This window comes from Daldinia caldariorum (genome assembly GCF_022478825.1).
Source record: "Daldinia caldariorum strain CBS 122874 unplaced genomic scaffold F4812scaffold_24, whole genome shotgun sequence".
NCBI classification, from domain to species: domain Eukaryota; kingdom Fungi; phylum Ascomycota; class Sordariomycetes; order Xylariales; family Hypoxylaceae; genus Daldinia; species Daldinia caldariorum.
Window position 1 is genome coordinate 220,607 of NW_025953060.1, and position 26,495 is coordinate 247,101.

The following is a 26,495-nucleotide window of genomic DNA, read 5'->3' on the forward strand; positions in this document are numbered from 1 at the left end:
GTAATTAAAAAATAAAATAAAATAAAATAAACCGGCACGTAGGCGAGACACGCGTGCGTGTGTCCCATTAAAATTGTTCGAATTAAGGGAACGGTGATGCACAGACCGCCTCTTCAAAAGAATTAAAGTGAGGGGTGAGCTGCTAAGGTAAGCTGACCAACCTAGCGAATTGGTCTGGCGGTAGGTACACAGAAGGTGGGGTATCTTAAAGGGAATCTAGCACGGATTTCGTACAGCATCATGTACCTCTAATGTACGGCCTAATACCTTAGGTAAAAGGTTGTACCAATGTAATTGTACCAGGAGCCCAGGTGCTTAGGTATTCATACACGTACCTAATCCCTCGCCTTATCATACCTATCCTCCTGCATGTATTTAGGTACCTACCTTAAATATTTCCATCCACCTCTTCAACTTTTTTTTCGCGATGCCTTTACAGATCCCCCACCCAAACACTCCTTTACATCTATATCGACATCTACTTCGAGAAGCTACATACCTTCCTCTACTCTGTCGACCTTGGATAACCGAGCGCATTCAAGCGCGCTTTCGCGATTGTAATGAAAAGCCGGATCCCAAACCGTATATCAAAGATGCTCACCACTACCTTCGATACCTCCGTTCCGCAAACACGGGCCATGTCAGCCGGATGTTGCGCCTATGCCACCTAGCTACCGGTAGGATCGGCAAGCGACGCCGTATTTTAGGCAGGACTGAGCTGTCCAGTGCCCCTGCGAGCAACTCTGATAAGCTAGAAGAGAGGCTCGCTCTGGTCAAAGACAAGCAGCGAAAGCCTGACTGGTTAGACAATTGGGCCGTAGACAAAATCTTCGCCGTCGCCACCTCGCAAAACCAACTGCAAGGCAAAAACTTACCTTTTAACATGCGCCGAACGATCGACCCAAGCAAAACCATCCCGAAAGAGAACTGTTTCGGCCGCCCGCTTACGGAGAAGTTAAAAAGAAACAAATTAAAAAAACACTGGGTATCAACTCTCCGCCAGTTACTGCCCCCATTGCCCCGTGGGGAGTGGGAACAATTAGGTGCTATAGCAAGAGGTGAAGCCGACTCTCGGTATTATAAGATGCCCCCGAGAAGGAAGGTCGCACAATCGCTTTCGATAGATGATGCCGCCCCGAAGCCAAGCTGGACCGATTTCGTGACGAAGCCGATCCGGGCTCTTGAGCGGGGAAAGTCACGGAAGATGAAGAGCCTTAGTGGGCGCGAAGATGAAGATCCCCGGGGACACGGGCGACCCATTGGCGTCAAAGTATTAGGCCGAAGAAGACTACGTCGGAGTCTATACGTTGGCGTCTGGCAAGCATCGCCGATCATAGAGGAGAATCCTCGGTCAGGCAAGTGGTCTGTAACCTGGGGCAATACCGAGCAGTCGCTCACCCGTCCCCGGAAGAAAGATCTTCATTTCTTCCAAGGTATCGATAAATTTGGCGTACCTGTGTAACCCGCGACCCGAGTAGCTACTATTGAATCCTTCGAGTTCCCTTGCTTCGCTAATCTACGAGATCTTCTGTGATGCTCTCGAACAACAAATCATATGGACTTCATAAGACAGATTTATATAAATTATCGCCGGCTAAAACACTCAGTCTAATAGTCCAGCTAACTTGGTTAAGCCTTCGCGGTCAACTCGCATGCCCACCCAGTCGTCCATCTTCTTAGCTCCGATAGATTCGTAAAATTGAATGCTCGGCTCGTTCCACTTCAACACGCTCCATTCAAGCCTACCGCCGTTCGTCGCCACGACCTCCTTAGCCAACTCGACAAGGAGCCTCTTTCCGTAGCCCTTTTTCCGGTCCGTAGGCCGAACAAATAAGTCCTCGAGGTAAATACCAGGTTTTGATCGCCACGTGCTATAGTTGTAAAAGTACAGCGCCATGCCAGCTGGTTTATCTTCTTCGTTGAATAGCAGAAGGCATCGCGCCGGCTTTGAAGGCGATGTGGGCTCTGTGTTTGGGGCGGTAGAAGTCGATTCAACGTTATCAGGCGTGAAGGCTATCGTGGACAGGAGAGTAGCCTCGGTTGCCTCGACTGAATTAAGTTCATGTTCATAGTCTGCCAACTCGCGAATCTGTTCAAGAATGATTGGTACATCTGCCGGGGAGTGGTAATACAATTAGCTTGCGTATTTTAACCATAAATTTAGACTAAACATTAGGTACCTTCGCGGCGAGCGTGCCGAACCTTACAGGGTGCCGGTGCCATTGCGGGACGTTAAGCCGAGAATACAGATTAGTACGACGACACAGGTTTGATGCGAACTAGTTCTTAGGATGGATTACGTCTCGAAATGCTGGCGGGAATTTACCTTATACACAAATACCACTAATATCAACACGCCCTTCATGTAGTGCGGAAGCAAAAACGAGGGGTAGAAAAAAAAACCATAAGCCCCGAGTCTCGTAAAACCAAACCCTCCACATCCCCACAACATTGCTCAAAGACTAAGAGACTTGGATATAATAATAGTATAAAAATTACCGACAGAACACCACGAAAACGAGCCCCTTTAGTACTTCAGTTTAAAGGCGAGTTATCAAATTAAATCTATAATAATAGTTGAAGTAATAAGTTAAGCGGTCAGCTTTTTTGAAGTAGAGTTGTGTTTGTGTTGTTGTGGCACCTTGTCAACTGGAAACTAAGAGCTCACAAGACTCAAGACATGATAGAACCGGGCAAGAGACAACTCTAGATGAAATTAGAAAAGATCTAAGCTGCGACGAATTACGCATTACTTCTTCTATGAAGATTCGTCAGGTGGACTAGCAGCTGGCTTTTCAATCGCTATAAATTAGGTACGTACAGCTTAATATCATATTCCGATGACATGAAAAACTCTTCCGAAGCTCTAGAGCGTAACAGGTAGGTAGAAATGAATATAAAAACGCCTCTACTTAGATTATGAGAACATACGTACCTAAGGTAAGATTCGAAATAAGTGCGAACTTCGTCACGTCAGACCGGGTCGAGATGTCGTGATCCACCAGATCTAGAGCTCTCGCCAATCACGAAACTCGACAGGGTTACAGACACCGGCTTTCACCTCTGTAAAAGAAGCTTGCACCGTTTATAGATCTCTTAAATCAGCTATCGCTATTATGATGCAATGGTCCGGGGGTCGTAGGTCTCGTCATCGATAGGTATGCTCGCAAATCTTTGAACTGTCGAACTAAATTACGCGCTTCAGACGGATTTGGGGCGAAGAATACTTTCTTGTTTTCACCTGCTTTGGCGAAGTTGAGAAGACTATCTCTTTAAAGCTTGGGGTATGGTTATATCTGCGTAAGATGGCCGAAAAGACTTTACACGATGCTCCAGGAGAGAGTGTTAATGTCTCTGACTCTGAAACCACGGACTCCGGGATCAACGAACGCGCGCTGCTGAGAAAATTGGACCTACGGCTATTGCCCGCGGTTGGGATCTTGTATTTGTTGTCTTTTCTCGACCGCAGTAACGGTATGGCTTATAATTCTTTCTATCTACTGGGTGTCGAATTCGCTAATGTCCTATATAGTCGGAAACGCTCGGATTGAAGGCTTGCTTAATGATGTTCACATAAGTAGGCGTTCATGACATACCGTTAGCCAGCAGACTGCTGACCTTTGGCGAAGCTGGGAATCAGTATCTTACAGGGCTAACCCTTTACTTTGTGGGATACGTATTATTCGAGGTGAGACATCCGATAAATGCCACGATTTTTACGGAGATATATTGATCAGGGCGTAGATCCCTTGCAACATTATCCTTAAACGCACAACGCCTCGTATTTGGCTTCCAACTCTTACGATAGTATGGGGTATCGTGGCAACTTTAATGGGCATAGTCCAAAATCTAGCTGGGTTTCTCGTGAGCAGGTTCTTTCTCGGTGTTGGTGAGTTCCGAGGAGTCTTGTAACTTCTTATGGTTTCTCGTAATATCTGACTTGATGATAGTACGTGACGATATTTCTTATTGACATACCCCTTAGACCGTGTCGTACTGGGAACGTAAGGTTCCGGTAGAGGTTTGGAACCGAAATTATGCATGAATGCTCACATGAGATATCTAGGCGGAGAGTGGCTTGTTTCCGGGTGTAGTATTCTACTTTTCCATGTGGTATAAGAGGCGAGAGAGGCAATACCGCATATCACTCTTCTTTAGTGCCGCATCTCTGGCCGGCGCGTTTGGTGGTATATTGGCCTATGTTAGTCTATTCTAAACTTGATCTAGGCGAATTCGATATCTAACCTGAGCGTAGGGAATCGGAAGAATGCGCGGTATTGTCTGGGAGAACGGATGGCGTTGGATTTTTATTTTGGTTCGTTATGTCGACACTTGGAAACAGATTCTATGAGAGTCGCTAATACCATATTATATTCGTAGGAAGGCATTCTTACGGTCATAGTGGCAGCTGCGGCGTATGGATTTATTCACAACTATCCAGATACGTCGAAATTCTTAAACGAAGACGAGCGAAAATTCATTCACCAGCGCTTGGCGGCCGATAGCGATTCTACGCATGACGAGCGCTTTAATTGGAAGGCTGTCGTAGAAGCACTAAAAGATCCGAGCTGCTGGCTCTACGGCTTGGGTTTTCATACGATGAGTTTACCTCTCTATACCTTGTCCCTGTTTTTGGTATGAAGCATCCCAACTTTGGTAGTATCTGCGAAGCAACTAATTTCTCGTAGCCAACCATCATAGCAAATCTTGGATATACGGCGGCAACAGCACAGCTGCTTACCGTCCCGCCGTATGCGTTCGCATTCATAACAACAGCCTCCGTGGCCGTTCTGTCCGAGCGACTTGGCCAAAGAGCCATCTTCATCGGCGGTTCTGCTATCTTCGCCGCGATCGGTTACTCTATCCTGTTAGGAAACAGTGATCCAGTCGCAAGACCTGGGGTTAGTTATGTTGGCGTGTTCTTCGCCGCTGGCGGTATATACCCAGCGAGCGCCCTCGTGTTGTCTTGGCCTGCTATCAACGTTTCGGGCCAGACGAAGCGAGCCATTGCGAATGCCATGCAAATTAGTATCGGGAACCTCGGCGCCGTACTAGGTACACAGCTATACCGCGCAACGGACGGACCTAGATTTATCGTGGGCCACTCCGTTGCTCTTGGATATCTCGTTGCCAACGCTGCTGTTGTGACGATCTTGGGGATAAGATTAAAACGAGAGAATAGGAGGCGGGAAGTAATAGCGGAAGAAATCAAGCACGTCGGGGAAGTGGCTGACTGGCAGGGAGATTCGGATCCGAGGTGGCGTTTTGAATATTAACACCCACGAAGTGTCTGATACTTGTGCCTACCTAGACCGGGCATTTTAGAAGAGAGTTTGGCCCGCCACCTTGGTACAAGTCGGAAAGAATACCCAAATATACCCATAGTAAGTATGCAATTTAAGAGTGGTTATCTACCGTAGGTTACCCAAATATCTATAATAGTAGTACAGCGTGATCTTATATACCTAAACTCCCTATCGTCAAAGGACATGCCAAAGTGTAATTATATCCAGCACTCCATCACTAAGAACTGAGACCTGACAATCGCCTGAACGCCGAATTCTCTAGTATGGGGAACTCACCCTCCATCTGTATATCCTTTGCCTTGAACTGGTCCTTATACCGTCCCATGGCCATTTCTGTCAAGAAATGCCCCAGCTCTTGAGTAGGGCTACAAATCGACTTAGCAGCAAACCTTACCGGTGGGCCCAGAAGCACCTCCCCAGCCTTGTATAGCGCTCCTTTGGCGGGGAGGTAGGGCTTAATGGCATCATGACTGGCGGAATCGACAAAAGCCGGGCGGACTGAGCTAGCATGAAAAGAAGGGTTTGCTTTACGCATCTCAGCCAGCGCCAGCTCGGTCTCGCCCTTCACTCGGGCGAAAATAGGGGAGAATCGACCGGGCTGCTGTGTGGCACCCCTCCCTGAGACGAACACAAAGTTAAATGGCTTCTCTTCCGAGCCCAGAGTCTGGAGGGCTTTTGATGCTGCCAATGTATAGTCCTTGGTAATCTTTACGTATTCCCTGGGCGAATTCGTTAGATAACAACACAAATATGATAGTTAAGATAGTTCCTTGGATAACTTACTCCGCGCCAACTTGCGTTTGACTGATGCCCAAAGCCCATACACAACCTGAAGCTCCCTTGAGTTGGGATAGTAATTCGGAATCGTACTTCTCGAAGTCGTTATGGAGAATTACATTTATTCGAGGGTCCTTGGCATCTTCAGCCATCTTGACAGGCCGACGGCTAAGGATAGATATCCTGCTGACTTCCTTCATCTTGATCATTGCGTCGAGGACGCCAGAGCCTACTAGGCCTGTGGCTCCGGTAAGTATTAGATGCATGGCGTTTGACTGGAAGCTTAACGTTTGGTAGAAAGGAAACTTGGAAGGTTAAACACGATGAAGGTCGAGATTGCTATCAGGAACGGGGACGTAATGAACTCAAGGCTTAATCATTGAATCTCACGCTGGGCATTTCTACAAGACTAAGACTTTACTTATATTCAAAATGGCTGGCCGCTATCCAGAAACTAATCATTTCGTAGCAGCCTCTCTAGGCCCCGACGCTTACGATTTCGAGCTCTACGAAGGCAGCGCTGCGCTGACGCCAGCAGGTTTGGACACGAAACTAGGCGGCTGTAAGCGGACTTAGTGCACATCGACACAGATGATACATTAATTCCGGCATCCCGCGGAACGCTATGCTTGATCTTGATGGATCAGGATTTAACAGGATTAACCCCGGTGAAGTCCGACAGCTTGTTCTGCAAAAGGAATTTATTTCGACATATCTCGCTACCTATCTTGTTACATACGCCATTTCGAGTATATTATGACCGACGAACCCAAGACGGACGTAGAAACTGGGGGTCGCCTGTCGCTTATAATATGTTAGCTTTGATTGCGTGGGGATAGCGGCAATGCTTGTCAAAGAGGCGGTGCGTAATGATCAAAAGTTGTACGCCACGAAGACATGATGCGAAGGAAACAATGGTTAACATTATCGCGAGGACTCCTAGGTAAGAACCGTTAGGTAGGTGCCTAGCTTGGGTGAGATGTATTTGTTGAATTTTTCAGGTAGGCTACACCGTCCTATGACGTTCAGAAAAACAAGCAAAGGTTGAGGAGATTGAAAAAAAATATCTGGTACAAACGCGGGTATGGGATAATTTTACCTTTTGATCTATGTAAGCATAAGGAGCTTTTCACGGCCTTGGTTACCGCGATAGGTAGCTGATAAACTCGCAGGCTTCACAATTGTAGTTTCTGGCGCGCGTGGCTTCAGCCTGTGCTGAATTATCCTTGGTGTCCAAAAAAGAAGGCATATAAGCTGCGTGGCGCTTGTTTAGTAATGCAGGTTAGGGAACTGACAGAGAATCGAGTATGTAGTCGCTGATTCGCTAGTCGCTACGTGTAAGAGCTGGTAGTATTACTATTGCTGCATAAGGTAGCAAACTCGAAAACCTGTCTAAGGTATGAATATCACACTTATCAGCTGCAGTTGGTACTCGTTCTGGCCACTTAGATGTGGTGGTTCAGCCCCGGATTCGTAGCTGTATTACACACATTAGTTTAGTCGAGGGCACATGCGTATCCCGACTGAGCACGGACCTGGACCCTTGCCTCCTTAGATGGTTATCCTCTACTATGTAAATGCTACGTGGTAGATAGATGCGTCTTTTACTCATATGAAACTGGGGTCGATACGAGGGCTTGAACTTGGCCGATGACGTCTGATTCTTTGCCGTAGCTGGAGAGCCTGATTGTATTTATAAGCTGAAGAGCGCTCTGAAAAAGCTATTGATGAGCAGATTTAAGTTCTTCTGACAATGAATCGTAAAGGGCCAGATGAGGAATGTGTCAAATACAAGTAAGCAGTCGAAGCAATGCGCGATTACAGGGCCCTGACTAACTCTGATTGACCATGCGGCCAATCGATCTGCGAAACTTGGTAGAACGGTAGCATTGCCCAGCTAAGTCTAGTGGACCTTGCAGGACTTAGTAATTCCAAAAAGTCCAACGGATTGAGGTCGTCGAGCTGGATGGGACGGTGTGATGTAAGTGAATGCTTAGTTGCTAGTTTCTCGCGACGGGCTCTGTTACCTTTACCCCCCTTATAGCATATCATCTCAAAAATATCTCGAGAACTTACATATCATAAGGATTTATCTCTCTTATGGTGGGTAGTAATGAGGTAGCGTATCTTCGTTCCGGGTTGTTCCCATAAAGCGTGTCTTTTTCCCTCCAAGCTTTCCCGACTCCGGGATATCTGTCAAACAAAGAAAAACGAGAGAACGCTTGAGAGGACCTAGGTATAAGAGAACGATAAGAGATATCCAATATCTAATAGCGAGGTCTAATAGGACCAATTACCATCACGTGATATCATCTCCGTCGAATACATGTAAGGGAACAAATTCGAGCTCCAGTCTTCAAGATTGTAATCCCTGACACCCTGGACACTTGGACAACCCGGACACCCCTGGCAGGCCTGGACAAGAAGCTAAACAAGGTGCGGGGCCCCAAGACAACTTCTGCCGACTCAACAACCTTTAGACCTTCCCAAGAATCCAAGACTTCCGAGACTCCACGATTTCATGACAGCTCCCGGAGATTAAAAAAAAAAAATCATTTGGGTACCGTGTTAGACGCGCCGAGTCTTTCACTTTGTACTATCTCCGCGACTTCTATGGCCTCCTCTTGTCTGCCGTATCCCCATGTCGGATCGAATGGCGCCGAAATCAGATACTGATACAAGAGAAGAGGAGCGCCTTGCCGCCTGCTTCAACTGTAAGAAATCCAAGTTAAAATGCGTCCGGCCCGCCGGGTCTCCGACGTGTACTCGATGCACTCAGCGCTCGATTCAATGTTCTGCGCCGCTCTTTCACGTAGGCCGTCATAAAGGGGTTAAGAAGTGAGTTCTTCGTAGCTTAATTCGTATTCGCGCGCGCCACGAAACCTGGCTAACAGCGATGATAGCAAGCATTCGGGATTAGAAAAGGCCGTCTTCCAGATTGAGCAGGCATTGAGAAGATCCAGTTCTGGCGCCTTGGACCAGATACAGACGGCTGAGCAAGCTAACGAATTGAGATTTCTGCTCGAGAGGAGCAGAGAGCTCCTGGGGAGTGACCATGGATTTCCTAGCCGCGTATCGTCTCAGAATAGCGTGGAGCACGATCAAGTATCCGTGTCTCCCCAGCAGACTTCGACTTCATTAGGAACGTCGCCTTCTCAGACTTGTTCGCGCGACGACTCGGCTGTGAATACCAAAGTTGAGGAAGATCAACTTAGTCTAGACGATGCTGAGAACCCGTTACAACTGCTCGCTCGAACGTCCGAGCTTCTATCATCTATAACGCCGCAGATGCAAGGGAACGGTGCGGGACGGCTACTTTCTAAATCTACGTCCAACCGCGGCGTTGTTGGAGAGAGCGACGATTTACAGAAATTCTTCGGTCGTTTCCAAGCGCGACTGGATGTCGGTGAAGATCTTGATCCCATTGAATTGGGACTTATCACCCTCAGCGAGGCTGAATCATTATTCTCTTAGTATGAACGGACTCCTCGTGAAAACGGTTATGACTTTGCATTGCCAAACTAACATTTTTTCCAGCTTTTACGAAAAACTTGCGCATACGCGCTGGGGCATCGACCCTGTCATACACACGGTAGAATTTGTTCGAAGTCGTTCGGCTTTTCTATTGACTTCGATAGCTGCTGCATCGGCGCTCTTCTCGCCGTCGATGGAGTCATTATACAAAAGGCTCTCGAATCATCGGCAGAAGCTCGCCAGTCTTGTTATGGCTAAACGCTACAAGTCCGTGGAGATTATTCTAGCGTTCATGGTTAATATACCGTGGATCTCGGCTGGTGAGCATTGGGCTGATGATGAAACCTCAACCTATCTTTCTATGGCCTTGACAATCGCCCTGGACTTGTCTCTGAATAAAGTTATATTACCCTCATCCACAGAACCGCGGAGTCCGAGGGACACCATCGCTACATCTGACTGCATTTCTGGCCGAAAAGCTCTCGGCATAGACGGTTTCAGCGATGTCGACCCAGACTCTCCGAAGGGCCGGAGACTTTTGAGGAGGAGAGAGAGAACTTGGCTATCCCTATTCGTTCTTGAAAGAGGGTACGAAACATCGACTTTTTTGACTTTTTTTTTCTTGAGTCGATCACGAGCCGATCAGCTACTGACATCATATTTTACTGCAGCGTATGTCTCGCGAGAGGGAGGAATTATGTGCTACCAATGTCGCCACTTATCGAGAACTGCGATCAATGGCATCTAAGCGATCTAGCTGATAGATGGGACGGCTCAATCGTCTCCGTGGCGGTTTTAAGAAGAGATTTGGTATTAATTGTCGCCCCTACCTACCCACTGACGGGAGACTTACATTTTTTCATAGGCAAATCTAATCTCGAAAGTAAAATCGATATGCGACAGTTACGTCAACGGCAATAGCGAAGTATCCGTTGTTGATAGGTACGTTTTCCTACTCTTGCTGCTGAGAATGAAATTTACTTATACATGACCTTTTGTAGAGTAAAAAATGAAATCACCATGTTCTTTGATAGGTGGTATCAAACCTGGCCTTTGCAGTTAGGCGACCGCGAGCGTTAGTTTTTACTCCCCAAGAAGCATCTTCCCACGTGCGGCTCAGCTAACTTCATGGTAGAACTTTCATTACCTCCATATGTCGAGATTCTCGCGTCCCATACGCGGTTATCCCTATATAGTTCTGTGATTAACCACGGTACTGCGCCTGTGGGAGCGCGTCATTTCTTCCGCGCTGCTGGCCTCTCATCTGCGTTAAACGTCTTACGAGTAGCTGTTCAAGGTGAAGGACAGCTTAGGTCTATGCCCAATAACACGGCCATCATGATTTCCTTCGCTGCTTGCTTTGCTCTCAGAGTCAGCACGGTCGCCGATGGTCGAAGCTCGAGCCTGGCTCCTAGCATCAGGGCTCTCATAGCAGAGACTATAGACGTACTAGAGAGGATAGGATCGACCCCTATCCAACGGAAGGGTCTTTCTTGCTTATTCGCAGGACAGTTGAGGCAGATACTCAAATACGCTTCGCGGGCGTCAGAAGCGGCACAAACCCTACCGGAGCCCAACAGAGACCTTACGAAACACGCTTCTATTTATACGGATTTGAATGTCGCTCATATGACGAACCACCAAGGCGCGATACAAATGCCGGTGGCAGCGTCAAATCTACCACCGGACTACTTATTATTCTCCACCATGTCTAACGAAAACCAGCTAGACGAGGCCATCCATAGCACCGACATTGGGCTCAATGCGTTCTGGGAGGATTTCCAGTTCCAAAGCGCCGACTTGGACTGGATGGACTGGTCAACTTTTAGCACGTAGATGTACAACTTTTTCAAGTCAGGTATCTTTTTGGATAGCAGGGCGTTTCGGCGTTCGTAAACTAAAGGAGGTGTGGGGGGGAACATTGCCGCGATGGTGTTGGGCCCGGGACGGGACGGGTAGGCATTTGGATAATATCGGTTCAATGCATTATCTACCGCGATAGCTTCGGTCTCTCTGAAATCTCTGAGATAAGAAACAAGCCGATCACACCCTATTAGGACCCTTCTCGCATGAGATGCTACGAAGGGTTACAATGATGTGTTAAATAAAAATAACGACTATCCTGCATACGGCCGTGTTTACTAAGAAAACTGGAAGATTTCTAACTCATCTGTCAGAACAGGTTTCTAGAACAGTGTTCGAAGATCCGCTGCGATCCAGCCTAGTAGCAATATATTTTTACTATTCCGGTATTGTGTCTGTCTGCCCAATGTGACAATACCTCTATCACACCTACCATAGGAACCCTGAGATTATGAGATGCCAAATTGGGACAAACTCATTGGTTAGGTACCTACCTAGGTATGTACATAGCTTAAACGACTGTCGTAAAGTGGCTCCCTTGCCTTCGATCCCAACCTGCATCCCGGGGAGCTTATCGTGCAGTATTATGTTAGGTAGCTTCGAACAATCACGCCTTTTAGACAGCCCTCTGAGACTTGACTGTACTTTCCTACCTTGCCTTGGGCTTGCAGATTTCGTCTGGTAATGAACGACCTGTCAACCCCGGGCCTTGTTGCTCAAACTGAGACGGGAGAACTAAAGAGCCCTGTCGGTCGTATATCAACCTCCGCGTATTCAGACCTGTTCCCCCGCAGCAACGCCTCCCTGTTAGTGTTAGTACCATCTCTCAAGTAAACCACCTATCCCGGCTATCCCAGCACGATTGGCTTACTCTTGACGAAGACAAAGGCTTACCCCACACGCCAATTTGAAATGAACTCGATGCCCTGTTGGACCCCTGGCCTCTCCCCAACTCTCACCAAGAGTACTAATGTACTAGTAATCTAAGCCCCCCCCCCCGCAAATCTAACTGGTGTCCCGTTTGGGTCTGCCAGCTAGCCAGCTTGTGATACCAACGCCCTAGTCTGCGTAGGTATTTAGTTGCTGGTCGCCAAAGCTTTAAAGGTTTGGTGTTATACGGCGTTCCAAACAAAGGACAAACAAACCCGACCGTCTTCTCCTGTCTCTGGCCTTCTTGCTTTCCGTCTCCACCCCTCCCCCCCTCCTTCGAGTTGTAACTTGGAAAGGAAAGAGAAAAGAAAAGGGAAGAAAGCTTAACGATGCCGTCTTCCGATAATAGCGATTTGCCCAATAAGGCGACGGTGGAGGAGCTCGAGAAGGGCGGCGCGATACATGTCAGTTCCGCGGAGAGGAACCTGACGCGCAAAGTCCTATGGAAGCTAGACACAAGGTTCGGTCTGACCCTCCCCTTTTTGCATCATTTTCGTTCTCCAAGTAAAGGAGAAAGAAATATGTTAGACATTTGCAAGTGAGATCCATCTGTCTAACCCGCCATGACATAGGATTTTACCCATCCTCGCTGTTCTGTTCCTTTGCTCGTTCCTGGACAGGACTAACGTGGGGAATGCGAAGCTGTACAACCTTGAGAAGGACTTGGACATAACGGACCACCAATACGACCAAGGTCTTGCAGTCTTCTACGCGACTTATATCCTGAGCGAGATTCCAAGCAATCTCATTCTCAAGAAGCTGACGCCCCAAATCTGGTTGCCATGCCTGACCTTCTTGTGGGGGGTGTCCGCCATGTGTCTCGGATTCGTTCAGAACTTCTCTGGTTTCGTGGGCGTTCGCGCGCTACTCGGGTTAGTCAATCCTACTTGTGTCTGAATACCACATTGTTCCGAACAGGAAAATGCTAATCGTCAGCAACGCAGGTTGACTGAAGGCGGTTTACTGCCAGGAATTGTGAGTCGAATGACTTTTGCCGTAGGAAAGTCCTAGCTAATGAGACGCCACAGGTTCTATACTTGTCCACTGTCTATACGCGAGGTGAACTCGCCTTGCGCATTGGTATTTTCTATACGGCTGCGTCTTTATCCGGCGCCTTTGGAGGTATACGCCCTGTGTCATCACACGAGGAACCCCATCTGACAACGTCTTAGGATTACTGGCTCGTGGAATAGCTGAGATAGGAACTCGAGGTGGCCTTAACAAGTGGAGATGGATTTTCGTGATCGAAGGTCTATTTGTAAGTGATCCGCAGTCTTATATGAGAAATCAGAAATGCTGACATTTTCCGGAGACTGCTATTGTCGGAATCACCGCGTATTTCATCCTTCCTAACGGTGTCGGTACGGCGAGATTCCTCAATGAGGAGGAGCGCGAATTCGCTGTCAATCGCCTCAACGCTGCTAGCCAAGGTGATGGTAGCAACCGTGAAAGGTACGTCTGATTTCGGCCATGCAATTAATTCCCGTACAGCATGATACTGACGAACTTCTAGGGAGGCCACCGAGAAGTTCTCCTGGTCCGAAGTACGCCGCGGCGTCTTTAGCTTGCAGACCTGGTTCACTGCTTCGGCATACTTTGGTATTCTCAGTGGACTTTATAGCTTCGGACTTTTCGTAAGCAACTTTTAGATACCTTATTTCTAAGAGCGATTCTAATAAATAATTGTTAGCTGCCGACAATCATTACGGGGTTGGGATATACGGCGGACGAAGCCCAGCTATGGTCCGTTATTCCATACGCAGTGGCCTCCGTGATTACAGGTATGTTTATTATTATAACACGCAGTCGAAGGTACTCGAATGTAAAACTTACAGAAAATAGTCGTAACCGCATTTATCTCCGATCGCTTCCGTGTTAGAGGAATTGTCATGCTTTTCTCGTTGCCGCTGGCGATCATAGGATATGCCGTGATCGCGAACGTCGACAACGTCAAGGTCAAATACGGCATGACATTTCTCATGGCTACCGGTTTATACAGCAGCGTGCCACCTGTTCTCGGTTGGCTCTCCAACGTAAGTTTCGTCCCAGACCTTGTCGCATGAAATGAGCGCCCTTTCTTTCAAAGCGTAGTCCTCGTATTATTGTCGTTCTCGTAACTGACATTCGTCGGATATAGAACTCTGCTGGTCACTATAAGCGAGCGACGACTAGCGCCTTGCAGCTAGCCATTGCGAACTGTGGTGGATTTGTCGCCGTATTTATCTATCCGAAAGCCCAAGGACCGGCATACCACGAAGGCCACACCATCATTCTGGGAGTCTTGTGCGCTGGATGGTTTTTGTAAGTGCTCGATTTCGATAGATCAAGGTCATCATCGTCTAACGAACTCCTAGGATTCTTTGCAACGTGCTATACTGCTGGAAGATCAACGGGGACAAGGCCAACGGTAAATACGACAAATACCGCGGGTTCGGTGACGACCGTGACCCTACATTTAAGCTAGTGCTATAGAGAATCAGCAATTACCAAGTTGGCTAAGGGTGAAAGTACGGTGTTGGTGTATATGATTTTTCATGAGAAGCGGGTAGCAGGATCGTTACGACGGGTATTTGCTTTACAAAGCGGAATCAAATCAACTCGGTTTAGGTTGAATGTGAAAAGTACCTATAAAGGGAACACGGTCTTTTTTCGGGAGCCTTTTCATGATATTTCATTGAATACCTGAGAGTCTCTCTGAAGTATATTTATACCACATTTTTTGACGGGCTCACGTAAACATATCAATATGAAACGAGGACGGCGTGTTTCCTTGGGAGTCTCGAGAAGTACTTGAATAATGAAAATTAAGATATCATTGAATATATGACTTTTGACTAGTTGTCAAACTCTACGCTCATATACGACTGACGAAATAGTTATAAACGATAAAAATCGCACGATGCTCTCATGAGAGCACACGTACGAGCATATCCGGCATCACAAATATTACCCGAAACTCGAAGGCTAGGACCAATGGATGAAACCCAAGCCCTTACAGACTGGTACAGTTACTGGCTGGTTTTGCAGTTAGTTTCTTGGAACTCTTGGCCCTGAATTGACGGTCCGATACGGTTAAGATATCCACGATATCCAGGATACCCAGGATACCCTGGATACTCAGGGAATACCGTAAAGCTATCTAAGCCTCTGTGGCTAAAGATAATAAGATAATTCGGGGTTTTTGGTGTCGGCGGTTCTTGAATTACCGAATCCATTCTTCTCAGGGATCATTGCCGCGGCATTCTATCGTAATTCCACCTATCGAGATTCTAAGCTACGCTGCTAAGATATTGTACCTAACCTAATGATCCCGCTATAATGAAGCTTGCCTTGCTAAAATAGCTTATCTACGGTGAACTGATGTGCTAGGTTAGGCTAGGTAGTTAAAATACTTGCCGGTGACGTCGAATTTGTCCTTGTTCGTTGTAGACCTTGAAGAAGACGAATGCGAAAAACGGAGGCAGAAAACATCCATCGGATATTATTAGGCCGAAGAGGGATACCCGATTGGAATTACCTAGGTTAAGTTAAGTTCAAGTTGTTAAAGTTGTAATACCAACTACCTGGTAGCTGTCTTTCTCTAACTTGGCTTCATTCGTTTGTCCTGTTTCGCGCAATTAAATCAAATATGTCAAAACTCTCATCGTCCCTCAAGGCGCTCATATTACATGCCGGACATGCACGAGCGGGCTATACTCCCTCATCGGCTAGCGTGCAGACTGCTTTGACCAAGTTCGCAAAGGATGCGGCAGAGAAGAAAGTTGGATTACCGGCTTGGGTGACTTTGTCGGTATGTTTAAATATTTTTTATTTTTTATTTTTCAAGTTTTTTTAATTACTTTTTTTCTTTGAACCCTGCCGAGAAAGGGGAGATGAGAATACGAGAAAGTGTAGAACCTGCTTGCTAACCATAAATATCGTAGACAGCCGTGTCGGCAACGTTAAACTGCCACGAAGCCATGACCCAGATCTTCCACCTAGCCAACTCGACCGCGACCCCCAACGAGCAGCGCACGCCCGTCCAGAACGCCGAGCTGATCCGCGAAGTCGCGCTCAAGTGTATCTCTTTCAACGGCATCCCGCGCAGCATCAACACGTTGAACGCGTTCCGCGCTAGCCTACCCCACGACGTAGCCTCGTCGCTGAGCACAACCCCGACGCGCGAGCTGACGCCGTCTAACCTCGAAACCCGCAAACGCGACGGCCTCGCCCTCTGGGATAGCGTCTACGTCGGCTTCGAGCGCAAGCTGCTCGACAAGCTAGCCCAGTCGCACCCGGATCTCCCCGTTCATATTCTCAACGGCCACTACTCCAACTTGCTGTCGAACCCGCGCGACGTGGACGCTCCCGTGAAGGTCGGCCGTGTGCTCACGTCGCTCGTAGCTATCGCGTGCTTGCGCGCGCAGACAGGTGTTGGACCTCAGGTCGTTTCTCATATCTTTGGTCTAAGGAAGGCGTACGAAAACGGTGACGCGCACGCTGAAGGCGAAGAGCCTGTCGAGGGCGGCGCATGGCTGGCTACTGAAGACGGTAATTTCTGGATATTGGAGAACATCGATAAGTTGGTCCATGAGATCAGTAACGGCGAGGGAACTACATTTGCGCCAGGGTTTCGTGCGAAATTATAAGGAATGGACGCATAGATAATACGCCGGTCGATGGTACGATCATCGAGAAGGGTTTGGATGTATAAATGAATTTGCGAATTTGTATATAAGAAAGAGTAAGAGCCTAGGAGCTTAAATAGAGTCAATATTGTTACGTGGCTATATTTCACATAAGCCTGAGAGATAGATGACCGTCAAAGATGTACATAATATAATATATGGCGTATGCGCTCATAACATTCGTTTCTATACACAAATCCAGGCTAACTTATATACACTATCTTGATTAAATACAAACACTCCTGGTGCGAACCATATTCCATCTTGACACGTCTCGTCTGGTATCATCTTTGTATCTTGCTTTCTCGCGCTTCTATTCTTAGAACGTCTTCAAATCGTCTGCAACCGCAAATTCCGCGTCGGTCTTAGCCTTAACAGTCTCGAGTTCGACCCCTTCCGCAATCTCCGTGAGCGTTAAACCGCCCTTCGTGCGATCAACCTGGAAAACGGCGAGGTCGGTGATGATAGTGCTGACGACACCCTTGCCGGTTAGAGGCAGTTTGCAGTCCTGGACGATCTTGCTTCGACCTTTCTTGTCAACGTGCTCCGTAGCCACGACGATCTTGGTTTGCTCCGGGTTCGACACGAGGTCCATGGCGCCGCCCATTCCCTTGAAGATATGGCCGGGGATCATGTAATTGGCTAAATCTCCCGACGCAGAAACCTGGAAAGCACCTAGGATCGAGACATCAACGTGACCACCGCGGATCATGCCGAACGACTCGGCCGAGTCGAAAGTCGCCGCTCCCGGTAGCAACGTGACCGTTTCCTTGCCCGCGTTGACCAGATCCGGGTCAGCTTCATCCTCCGTCGCCGGGTAACCTCCCATACCGAGGATACCATTCTCCGACTGCAACCAGACTTTCGTATTCTCGGGTAGGTATGTGGCCGCCAGCGTAGGGATTCCTACGCCCAAATTGACGTAATAGCCATCGTGCAGCTCCTTAGCCGCACGCCTCGCGATGCGATTCCGAGCGTCAAGCGTGCTCGGTTTGCCCGAATTCGGATCCTCCTTAAGCGGCGCTATCTTCAGCACTTCGAAATTCTTGGCCGCCGTGGCCGGCACGATGCGGTCGATGTAGATGCCCGGGAGATTGACGCTGTCCGGATCGATGGATCCGATCGGTACGATGTTCTCGGCTTCGACGATGGCGATGCGTGCCGCCTTGGCCATAAGGCCCGCATACGTCTTCGTAGTGTACCTATAATAGGGCTCTTGTAAATATGGTATACGATATAAACATAAACGGCTTGGGAAATACTAGGCTAGAAACTCACTTGAATACGCAATTTCCTGCCTCGTCGACCTTCCACGCGCGCAGAATCGCTACATCGCCAGGAAGAGCCGTCTCCATGATGTAGGATTTCCCATTGAATACCCTGGTCTCTTTTGGCTTGCCTTTTTCCAGGACAGCCTCCGGAGTAAATCTCACAGGTATCTCGCCGGTCTCAACGAACGTCTTCCCGCCTGTTGCCGTATAAAATGCCGGGATACCAGCCCCGGCGGCTCTTAGCCTCTCCGCTAACGTGCCTTGCGGACATAGCTCGACAGCTATTTTTCCTGTTAAGTACTGCTTCTCAAGTTCCTTATTCGATCCTAGGTAAGAGAGGATAATGCGACTTAGTCGTCCGTCTCTAGTGAGTAAGGCTAAACCGTGGTCGCCGGAACCAGCGTTATTCGACACGGCCGTGAGATCCTTAAGACCCCTTTTATGTATGGCCTGAATGAGAGTTTCTACGCGTATTACCAGTTAGCCACTACCAGCTCTATAAGTTACTACTGCCCACTGTAGCTTGGACCGGGACTTTTTGAGAAGTCAAAGCCGCTGCTAAAGCCGCCCGAAGGTTGAACAAGCCAATCGCTTTATTTCTTACGCACCAGCAACGCCGCATAACCCAAACCCTGCGCTTAAGATCACGTCGCCATCCTTCAAGTCTGCGACAGCCTCATCCGCAGATTTGAAGACTTTGGAGCCGCCCCGCGCCGCTTTCGCAGGCGCATCAGTCGCGTACCACCGGTGTGACCTCCAGACGTATGGGGTAAATCTAGTTCCAGCAAGAGCAGTAGTAGCAACGCAATATTGTCGTCGCGCATGAGGCACCGCCCATCGATGTGAGAGTTGGACGGAAGCGCTAAGGACAGCACTCCGGGGACGCGCCATCTTAAGAGAGGAATGGAGGGATGTATATAACTAAAAGAAAGCTAAGGAAAGGCCTAATATTCAAAAAGGACCATTCGCGTTCACGTAAAAAAATAAAATAAAATAAAATTCAAAAAGGAACTGGGAATATCTACTCTTGAAATCTATTTACGGAGGTGTATGATTAATGTATGAATAACTGGTATATTGGCCGGTTAATTGGATCTATTTTATCATGACGAAATGCTCTTACGCCGAGGTTTGTTTTCGGTGCTCGCTGGTTAATTGGTCCAACGGTTTCGTCGGCCATTGATTTATGTCCGTAGCCTTTGTCTTTTGCTCCAACTTTTCCGGGGCGTCGGATACTATTTTAAGTTCCACGCGAAAGTGGATAACGAGGCAAGAGGAATTAGGAGGTAGATTATTGCTCACCTCTTGCGGCTGAGTTGTAGAAAAAACCCCTTTACATCTTATTATTAGGGACGCTGGATGGTTGATATAGGAGACTCGAATATGCACGCCTCATCAGCGGAAGCCAAAGAGCCTCTTGATTAGACAAAAAAGCCTTAATATATCATTCATAGGTACCTGTAGGTACATTCCTACCGCTGGAAACAAAAGGATCGAGATCCGAGTATGTAAATGTTTTCTATCTGATCATATTATAGGCGCTGATCAAACTCGATGTAATAGTATACAGTGGTAGCAGCAAGTTCTCTTATTAAAAAAAAAACAACATATTCCTCAACGAGCTTCCTTGGTGAGAAAGCCGCTATCCTCTCGGAACCCACTGACTCCAGTAACGACGATAAAACCAAAAGGGGACCAACGGGATTCTATGAAGGTATATCCAGTCCAAGCGTAACCCAATAACTTAGACCCTTTCCATGGTCTATGGTATCCCTCCATGATATGCAATGCAGCAAGCAGCAAAACGTAATCAGAAATCAGAAACCATATATACCAAAAGGACTTTGAAAGTCAAAGTAAAAGAAAAAAGAAATAGAACAGGAAAAAAAAAAACGCCGTAGTTCTCTCTCAATGACGCCCAATACTCTCAACACGGAACCCTAATTCGCCGAGCTCAGCCGCGTCGATGATGCCCTTGCCATCAAACAGCCATTTCGGCTTGTTCATACCCAAGGAGATCCTGCTCCAATCCAGCCTCTCCTTAGGTCTGTTTTCGCCAGAATTCCCTGCCGTAGAATAGCCGCTCGCCTTGATCAAGCGGCAGTCGAGGCAGCTGCTCTCGCAGGCCGGTTGTGGTCTATACCGCTTCAAAGGGTCGTTGTCGGGGTAAGTGTTCGCCGGCGCGATGCTTAAAGAGTAATTTTGGAGTGACATGAGATCCGACTCCGTTGGTGGATTAGGTAACGGCCGGGGATCGACTGCTTTTGGCGACGTCAAGGGTAAGCCTAACCCGCCCGCGTAGGTCCGGCTGCTTCGAAATTCGTCGCATTCGGTTGTGATCAAGATGGCGTTGCTGCGTTCGCAGGCGGTATAAGCGCTCCAATGGATCTCGATCGGCCCTCCGTCTTCCTTGAGAGCCGGTTGACCACTGAGAAGCCCCTTGATTTCCGTCTTCACTACCACAGGGTTGCAGCAGGGATCAAACACCGCAATCTCCTTGGGGCGCTCTTCGAGGAGCGTCTTGATGATTTCGAGCGCCGGTGATTCCCTCGTATCGGAATTATTGGCCTTAAATGCGTATCCAAGCAGGGTGATCTTCTTTCCAAGCAGAGTATTATTCAGGCACCGAATCACGCGCCTAGAGAAGCGATCGCGCTGGTACTCGTTCATCTTTACCACCTGCCTCCAGTATTCGCCGACTTCATCTAAACCAAGGGACTCGGCCAGGTATACGAGGCTGAGAATATCCTTCTTGAAGCAGCTTCCACCGAAGCCAATCCCGGCCTTGAGAAACTTGTCTCCGATGCGAGGGTCGCTACCGATAGACGCTGCGATCTCGTCAACATCTGCTCCAGTTTTCTCGCAGATGGCAGAGATCGAGTTAATGCTGCTGATACGCTGCGCTAGCATGGAGTTTGCGACAAGCTTTGACAGCTCTGAAGAGTAGACATTTGTCATGATGATGCGGGATGGCGGGACCCATGCTTCATAAACACTTGCTAGAGTTTTGGCAGCTTTTCTACCAGATGCGGTGTTTATAGAACCGATAAGTATGCGATCAGGATGCATAAGATCTTTCATGGCTGTACCCGCGGCTAAGAACTCTGGGTTCGAGAGTATCTCAAAATGAACTCCGGGGCGATGAATTGCCATCTAATAAAAGTTATTAGCAGGTAGACTTTCTCCTCTGTTCAACTGTCGTACGATAGACTTGAACTTACGGTATTCCGGACGAGCTCTGCCGTCCCGCAAGGCACAGTCGACTTTTCCACAATAATGGTTCCTGGCATAGCATGCTTTGCGACCTCGACGGCGACATCTTCAAAAGCTGTCATGTCAGTAGCGCTTCCCGCTCCAGCCCCCTTTGATTTCGTTGGCGTGTTGACTGCGATGAGAACTATATCCGCCTTGCCAATGCACTGTGCAACCCGGTCCGAGAAGAATAAATTAGGTGCTCTACCATCCACGATCATATTCTCTCTTAAAAACACGAAACCTTGTTTAGAACTGATGGCGGCGGAAAGGTCCAGCGAGTCGACACTAGTATCAGTTGGCTTATTGAGGAAAACAGCCCCTCTCGCCCCGTCACGAGCGATGCGGACAATGTCAACCAATCCTGGTTCGTAAATAGGCAGATGTTTCGAGTTCCATCGCTGGATTCGCTGCTTATCCTTGTCAACGACAGTAACATCGATTTCCGGGTTGTGGTAGGCGATGACAGCAGCTGTCGGTCCACCTAGGTAATCCATTAGCTTCGAAGCACGATGGGATATGATTGAGGAGATGTGTATATGTCTTAGAGACGATCTTGCAAAGAGGAGGGGTGTAAACTAACCAACATAACCTGCACCAACGCAACATATTCTGCGAACACGATGTGTTATCGTCCGCGACGGGTTGGTTCGCTCGTAGTCCGCAGCTAATCCAGGAGTAAACGTCAGACTAGATGATGAACTTGGACTCGTAGGAGCTGTTGAATCATCACTAACTACGCTACCACCTTTAGCTCTAGTCGCTGCAGTGAGCTTCGGCGCGAAGATGGAACCCATGGTAGCGAAAACGGAGTCCGGAATAGGTCACGACAGCAGTATGCAAAAGTTGAAACCCAAGACAAGCCAATTTGCCTTACGAGCTCGTGATCTCACACACGATATATGAAACGTGAAAGGGCGAAAGATGATGACGAAAACTTTTTGAATCCACTTCAGAAGATTCGTAAATGAGAGGTAGTTTGGGTAGCTGAGGAGATTTGTAGTAGCAATGCAGATATATGCCGATAAGCAGAAGCCGTTTAAGCAATGTGAGGCGTAGTTACTCACAGAATTAGTAAACGAAAATCTGGGAGGGAACTTATATATTTATAGGAAAACGTGTAGAAGGCAGTCACAAGATGGTATGCCTGGGTGAGCGGAAGGATGGATACTTATAAGTAGAAGAGCCAGACCTCTTGGACACATCCCCAAGGACCGGGTTAAGTTTATTCGCAGAAACATACCTAACCTTTTACAACGCCAGATGACTGAAAAATAAACCGAGAGCCCCTCTACGGAAGGGCTTGTAAGCTAATTATATTTGCCTCCTAGATTGGTGAATGGATGTGTAATCGTGTTGAGCTTCTGTAAGACCCCATACTATAGACGCAAGTGGCGGATCTGAGCGAGAGTGTAGCGCCAGTGCTCCATTCAACTCTATACCACGGGTCATTATTATTATCGGATAGACGCAAATAGGAGGGACCTAGCCCATTACCGTAAGTTGAATAGAGGGCACGAGCTAACGCAAGTACGTCGCCATTGATAAGTGAAGTATAGGAGGTACCAAGTCCTTATACTACCTTGTATCGCCAGTGTACCTGATATACGTATTGTCAAAGATAGCTGTTGTAAGGCATAGCTTTTAAAAAAAGAGCCCTGCATGCAGATGCCTACGCGTAACTCTGTTTAGGGTCTAATGGAAGTTAGGTTGCAGTCTGGTGAACTCTATAAATATGACAAGTGCGCGCCGGCCTACTATTCAAAGCGACGGGATGTAGGAGCTGGAGGTTTGAGAGGAAGCTAAAGCAAGGACATCCCCTCAAACTTCCAAGGCAGACGAGTTTATACCCGCCTCGTGGCTAGGATACCTACCGCTAGTGCGGGTATAGTCAAATGCGAAAAGCTAGACTGAACCGGAAGAGGATGCTCGAAGATAGCAATACTTCAAGTATGATAGCGTCAGTATTACCAAGAGATAAATAGCCAACGGATAAGGGTATAAGGCACACGGGGGAGCGAAGTAGGATGTTAATTCGTAAATGATGGAATGTGAGAACAAACTGGATAACCTCATCGTGTGACATCAACTCTCCCAAAGGCTCAAAAGCCCGTGCTGTACCTGTACACCTGCTTGATGAATCTTAATCCAGATATCGCTTAGGTGCTGTTCGAGCCATACTTACCTACCTAAGGTAGGTAAGTACCTAACCTTAGGTACCTAGCTGTAAGGTTCATGAGACCCCGGATTTCCCGTCATGGCTTACACGTCTTACGGTTTGATAAGTTTTAGCGTAGATCTAAGTTGATGAAGTTGCTCTGTCCGGTTTGTTTGAGAAATGTGCCGCCAATGCGCCGGATGATTGGTGCACCGACTCTTTGGCGTGTGCTTCCAATAGAGTTTGTTATTGGGCAAAGATGGTAAGGATAAAAACAAACGGGAAGATGAAAAAAGGAGGGAGGAGAGGGGAGGAAAAAAAAAAAGACAAAAAGTGTAACAAACAACCATTAGCCCAGAGTCACTCTGAATCTTCGAGTCAAGATTTACCGTACCAATTCCCAACCACACATACAACGTATATCATCCACCACGTGTATACACGAATATCTATCTATGTGTTTATTCGAGTATGACGGCGCTTCAAGGTAACTCATATTTCACATACCTTGCCTTCCTATGCCCACCAGACCAACCTGTGCCGAAACCATGGGATTCCTTCGAACCTCCTTGCTAACTGATGCGATTGAATGAACACCAACCTTCGTTGTTGATATCAACCGAGACATAACCCGCTGAGAGAGTATGTATCACTTACTCAAAGTTCAGCATCGTCTACCCCAGCTGGCCGGCATCTTTTAGCTGAAACTTCCAACGAAATTCCAGTTTTCTAGTCCTTCGCTTCTAAATATGACTTTTATTTCCGATTTTTAACATAGTATTCGTCATTCTATCCAGCAAGATCACTGGGATTCTTCGGGTTTTCGGAATTCAGTATCCTCACCTGCAGCATTACGTCGCGTGCGAGCCATATCCCGGCCACACCTTGATAAACACATAACAGGTACCTAATCTAACCTACATATGTTTAGGTGTAAATGCATCCCGACAACGGCTTATATGACAATGTACTAATTAACCCATCAGCTGAAACAGAAGCAGAGCTATCAACACAGCTCTAGCTCACTATTTAGACCTGATTTAGTGAGTTGAAGAAGGAAGAAGCGTTCCAGTTTTTTACCTTTACCCCTCAGGCGATAAACTCGTCCGAGAGGTTCGAGGCGACAGCTACTCGCTTTGTAACTCGCTTCTTGAAGCTTTCACCATGGAGGAGGGCCAGATACCTCATTATCTGGACAGATTCCCCTTAGGCTTGAGCGGGAAACGTATCCTTCTATGCACCGAGAGCCTCGGCCCGGTGAACGGCGTATCGCGCACCACCAAGATGCTGGTAGACCAGCTGCGATCTCACGGGACACTCGTCTCGGTAGTTGCGCCGTATAACCATACAGAAGTCAACACGTTCAACCCGATTGGCTTCTCTGGCGACACGAATGGGTTGTTCCGTGAAGAAGTACGGCTGAAAGGTTACCCTCTGCCTTTTAATCCCGAACTATCCGTGGCATATCCCGTACGACTTTCCGAGATATATAGGAGGACATTCGGAGGACCCCCGGACCTCATTTACCTAGCTAGCCCTGCGTCGTTGGGATTTCAGGTGATGTTTCAGGTGCGGCAGTATGCGAAGGAGCTGCAAATACCTGTGATATGCAATTTCCAGACCAACCTGGCAGGATACTGCACCGTTCTATTTCCCTGGCCGCTGGGAGAGATCGCGAGTCGAGTCTTCGGCTTCGCAGAGGGTAACCTTTTTCGGGACTCCTCCGTAAAGACCATCTTCTACCCCAGCACATCCGTTAGGACATACCTGGAAAAAGCCGCAAACGTGCCAACCGATAAACTGGAGGTATTGAGGAGAGGAGTCGACACCGAAGGGTTCAATCCTCGCAAGAAAAGCCAATCATTGAGGAACGAATGGGCGCCAAATGGAGAACTTATACTATTCACCTGTTCGCGAATAGCGGGCGAGAAGGGATTCGGGTTTCTCGCAAATGCCGCGGCGGAGCTGGACAAGAAGGGATTGGACTTTAAACTCGTCATCGTCGGCGGAAATCGTAACCCGGTGGTCTTTCACGAAGTTAAGGACATGTTTAAGCCACTCATCGAGAAGGGCAAGGTTATCTTCCTGGGGTTTAAAATAGGAGAAGACCTGATGACGCATTACGCCTCGGCCGATATTTTCCTCCACTGCTCCATCACAGAGACGTTTGGATTGGTAGTCCTGGAGGCGTTGGCGAGCGGCGTACCGGTGATCGCACGAGACGAAGGCGGGCCTAGCGACATCATCGAGCGCGGAAGGACCGGGTTTCTCACCGCGCCTGACGATGTGGGGAGCTTTGTGGAAAAGGTACTGCTGCTTGGGCGAGACTGGAAACTCCGCGAACAGTTTAGTCAAGCTGGCCGGGCGTTCGCGTGCGGTGCCACTTGGGAGCGAATCAGCAACAAGGTCGCTTGGCGGATGTCAGATACGATCGAGGAATTCGAACGGACCAGAGAATTAGACGCCTCGAAGGCGCGGTCGCCGATTAAGAACTGGCTACTCTCCAAGATCGTTCAGGTGAAGATAGCTTGTGCGCTTTTTGCCATTACCGGCATTTGGGCACCTGTTTCTGTCTACCTTTTCTTCGCAAAGATTGGACATCTGGTCAAGAAGTATGGGGCGCGGGCTTTTACACGCTGAGGAAGACTATTGATCGTTCGCAGGGGGCCGAAAATTACGATTCCGATATAAGCCTTTTTTTTTTTTTTTTTTTTTTTTTTTTTTTTTTTTTTTTTTTTTTTTTTTTTTAATTTTAGTGGGTGTGAGGGTGTTGACGGGGGGGGGGGTTTTATTGTAT

At 47.9% G+C, this 26,495-nt stretch overlaps 11 protein-coding genes across 11 annotated transcripts; 6 read left to right on the forward strand and 5 right to left on the reverse strand.

Annotated features, from left to right (window-relative positions):
- Nucleotides 1–197: 197 nt before the first annotated feature.
- Nucleotides 198–1,533, forward strand: F4812DRAFT_231007 (uncharacterized protein). The gene has a single exon (XM_047930532.1). It carries the CDS (start codon nt 428–430, stop codon nt 1,460–1,462), a length of 1,035 nt encoding a protein of 344 aa, XP_047786098.1. The 5' UTR covers nt 198–427; the 3' UTR covers nt 1,463–1,533.
- Nucleotides 1,533–2,748, reverse strand: F4812DRAFT_231284 (N-acetyltransferase). Its single transcript, XM_047930534.1, has 3 exons — nt 2,327–2,748; nt 2,181–2,239; nt 1,533–2,112 (listed from the first exon to the last, which is right to left on the reverse strand). Exons 2-3 carry the CDS (start codon nt 2,221–2,223, stop codon nt 1,604–1,606), a joined length of 552 nt encoding a protein of 183 aa, XP_047786099.1. The 5' UTR covers nt 2,224–2,239; nt 2,327–2,748; the 3' UTR covers nt 1,533–1,603.
- F4812DRAFT_468406 (MFS general substrate transporter) lies at nt 2,650–5,276 on the forward strand (the record flags this gene model as incomplete). Its single annotated transcript, XM_047938771.1, has 9 exons — nt 2,650–3,474; nt 3,533–3,577; nt 3,630–3,688; nt 3,745–3,885; nt 3,951–4,004; nt 4,067–4,201; nt 4,256–4,315; nt 4,381–4,635; nt 4,689–5,276. The coding sequence occupies exons 1-9, from the start codon at nt 3,306–3,308 to the stop codon at nt 5,274–5,276; spliced, it is 1,506 nt and encodes a 501-aa protein (XP_047786100.1). The 5' UTR covers nt 2,650–3,305.
- F4812DRAFT_231113 (putative nucleoside-diphosphate-sugar epimerase) lies at nt 5,175–6,535 on the reverse strand. Its single transcript, XM_047930533.1, has 2 exons — nt 6,090–6,535; nt 5,175–6,025 (listed from the first exon to the last, which is right to left on the reverse strand). The coding sequence occupies exons 1-2, from the start codon at nt 6,347–6,349 to the stop codon at nt 5,524–5,526; spliced, it is 762 nt and encodes a 253-aa protein (XP_047786101.1). The 5' UTR covers nt 6,350–6,535; the 3' UTR covers nt 5,175–5,523.
- A 2,189-nt stretch (nt 6,536–8,724) lies between these two features.
- F4812DRAFT_463350 (uncharacterized protein) lies at nt 8,725–11,393 on the forward strand (the record flags this gene model as incomplete). The annotated part of the gene is made up of 7 exons (XM_047938193.1): nt 8,725–8,921; nt 8,987–9,556; nt 9,621–10,145; nt 10,229–10,367; nt 10,423–10,499; nt 10,559–10,632; nt 10,693–11,393. 7 exons carry the CDS (start codon nt 8,725–8,727, stop codon nt 11,391–11,393), a joined length of 2,283 nt encoding a protein of 760 aa, XP_047786102.1.
- Nucleotides 11,394–11,930: 537 nt separating this feature from the next.
- Nucleotides 11,931–15,203, forward strand: F4812DRAFT_445404 (MFS general substrate transporter). Its single transcript, XM_047935570.1, has 12 exons — nt 11,931–12,232; nt 12,303–12,810; nt 12,923–13,222; nt 13,295–13,325; nt 13,379–13,472; nt 13,523–13,608; nt 13,663–13,802; nt 13,864–13,984; nt 14,041–14,131; nt 14,193–14,383; nt 14,488–14,651; nt 14,705–15,203. The coding sequence occupies exons 2-12, from the start codon at nt 12,680–12,682 to the stop codon at nt 14,820–14,822; spliced, it is 1,467 nt and encodes a 488-aa protein (XP_047786103.1). The 5' UTR covers nt 11,931–12,232; nt 12,303–12,679; the 3' UTR covers nt 14,823–15,203.
- Nucleotides 15,204–15,564: 361 nt separating this feature from the next.
- F4812DRAFT_445407 (mitochondrial protein) lies at nt 15,565–17,164 on the forward strand. The gene is made up of 2 exons (XM_047935571.1): nt 15,565–16,140; nt 16,274–17,164. The coding sequence occupies exons 1-2, from the start codon at nt 15,979–15,981 to the stop codon at nt 16,976–16,978; spliced, it is 867 nt and encodes a 288-aa protein (XP_047786104.1). The 5' UTR covers nt 15,565–15,978; the 3' UTR covers nt 16,979–17,164.
- Nucleotides 17,158–19,399, reverse strand: F4812DRAFT_231297 (putative coenzyme A transferase). Its single transcript, XM_047930535.1, has 3 exons — nt 18,897–19,399; nt 18,296–18,752; nt 17,158–18,219 (listed from the first exon to the last, which is right to left on the reverse strand). Exons 1-3 carry the CDS (start codon nt 19,177–19,179, stop codon nt 17,337–17,339), a joined length of 1,623 nt encoding a protein of 540 aa, XP_047786105.1. The 5' UTR covers nt 19,180–19,399; the 3' UTR covers nt 17,158–17,336.
- Nucleotides 19,400–20,196: 797 nt separating this feature from the next.
- Nucleotides 20,197–22,337, reverse strand: F4812DRAFT_463354 (UDP-glucose 6-dehydrogenase; the record flags this gene model as incomplete). Its single annotated transcript, XM_047938194.1, has 3 exons — nt 20,197–21,441; nt 21,510–22,024; nt 22,124–22,337. The coding sequence occupies 3 exons, from the start codon at nt 22,335–22,337 to the stop codon at nt 20,197–20,199; spliced, it is 1,974 nt and encodes a 657-aa protein (XP_047786106.1).
- A 1,022-nt stretch (nt 22,338–23,359) lies between these two features.
- Nucleotides 23,360–23,715, reverse strand: F4812DRAFT_231331 (uncharacterized protein). Its single transcript, XM_047930536.1, has one exon. It carries the CDS (start codon nt 23,624–23,626, stop codon nt 23,432–23,434), a length of 195 nt encoding a protein of 64 aa, XP_047786107.1. The 5' UTR covers nt 23,627–23,715; the 3' UTR covers nt 23,360–23,431.
- A 714-nt stretch (nt 23,716–24,429) lies between these two features.
- F4812DRAFT_231341 (glycosyltransferase family 4 protein) lies at nt 24,430–26,392 on the forward strand. Its single transcript, XM_047930537.1, has 2 exons — nt 24,430–24,631; nt 24,685–26,392. Exon 2 carries the CDS (start codon nt 24,863–24,865, stop codon nt 26,336–26,338), a length of 1,476 nt encoding a protein of 491 aa, XP_047786108.1. The 5' UTR covers nt 24,430–24,631; nt 24,685–24,862; the 3' UTR covers nt 26,339–26,392.
- The last annotated feature ends 103 nt before the right edge of the window (nt 26,393–26,495 follow it).

What these genes read in the sequence shown, in the direction of transcription:
- F4812DRAFT_231007 (XM_047930532.1), top strand. Translation starts at nt 428, where the DNA reads ATGCCTTTACAGATCCCCCACCCAAACACTCCTTTACATCTATATCGA.
- F4812DRAFT_231284 (XM_047930534.1), bottom strand. Translation starts at nt 2,223, where the DNA reads ATGGCACCGGCACCCTGTAAGGTTCGGCACGCTCGCCGCGAAG. An exon ending in TCGGCACGCTCGCCGCGAAG is followed by an intron (nt 2,113 to 2,180) that starts GTACCTAATGTT and finishes ACTCCCCGGCAG; the next exon opens with ATGTACCAATCATTCTTGAA.
- F4812DRAFT_231113 (XM_047930533.1), bottom strand. Translation starts at nt 6,349, where the DNA reads ATGCATCTAATACTTACCGGAGCCACAGGCCTAGTAGGCTCTGGCGTC. An exon ending in CAAACGCAAGTTGGCGCGGA is followed by an intron (nt 6,026 to 6,089) that starts GTAAGTTATCCA and finishes GAATTCGCCCAG; the next exon opens with GGAATACGTAAAGATTACCA.
- F4812DRAFT_445404 (XM_047935570.1), top strand. Translation starts at nt 12,680, where the DNA reads ATGCCGTCTTCCGATAATAGCGATTTGCCCAATAAGGCGACGGTGGAG. An exon ending in GGCGTTCGCGCGCTACTCGG is followed by an intron (nt 13,223 to 13,294) that starts GTTAGTCAATCC and finishes TCAGCAACGCAG; the next exon opens with GTTGACTGAAGGCGGTTTAC. An exon ending in TCGTGATCGAAGGTCTATTT is followed by an intron (nt 13,609 to 13,662) that starts GTAAGTGATCCG and finishes CATTTTCCGGAG; the next exon opens with ACTGCTATTGTCGGAATCAC.
- F4812DRAFT_445407 (XM_047935571.1), top strand. Translation starts at nt 15,979, where the DNA reads ATGTCAAAACTCTCATCGTCCCTCAAGGCGCTCATATTACATGCCGGA. An exon ending in CGGCTTGGGTGACTTTGTCG is followed by an intron (nt 16,141 to 16,273) that starts GTATGTTTAAAT and finishes TAAATATCGTAG; the next exon opens with ACAGCCGTGTCGGCAACGTT.
- F4812DRAFT_231297 (XM_047930535.1), bottom strand. Translation starts at nt 19,179, where the DNA reads ATGGCGCGTCCCCGGAGTGCTGTCCTTAGCGCTTCCGTCCAACTCTCA. An exon ending in TGGGTTATGCGGCGTTGCTG is followed by an intron (nt 18,753 to 18,896) that starts GTGCGTAAGAAA and finishes TAATACGCGTAG; the next exon opens with AAACTCTCATTCAGGCCATA. An exon ending in GCAGGAAATTGCGTATTCAA is followed by an intron (nt 18,220 to 18,295) that starts GTGAGTTTCTAG and finishes GCCCTATTATAG; the next exon opens with GTACACTACGAAGACGTATG.
- F4812DRAFT_231331 (XM_047930536.1), bottom strand. Translation starts at nt 23,626, where the DNA reads ATGTCACACGATGAGGTTATCCAGTTTGTTCTCACATTCCATCATTTA.
- F4812DRAFT_231341 (XM_047930537.1), top strand. Translation starts at nt 24,863, where the DNA reads ATGGAGGAGGGCCAGATACCTCATTATCTGGACAGATTCCCCTTAGGC.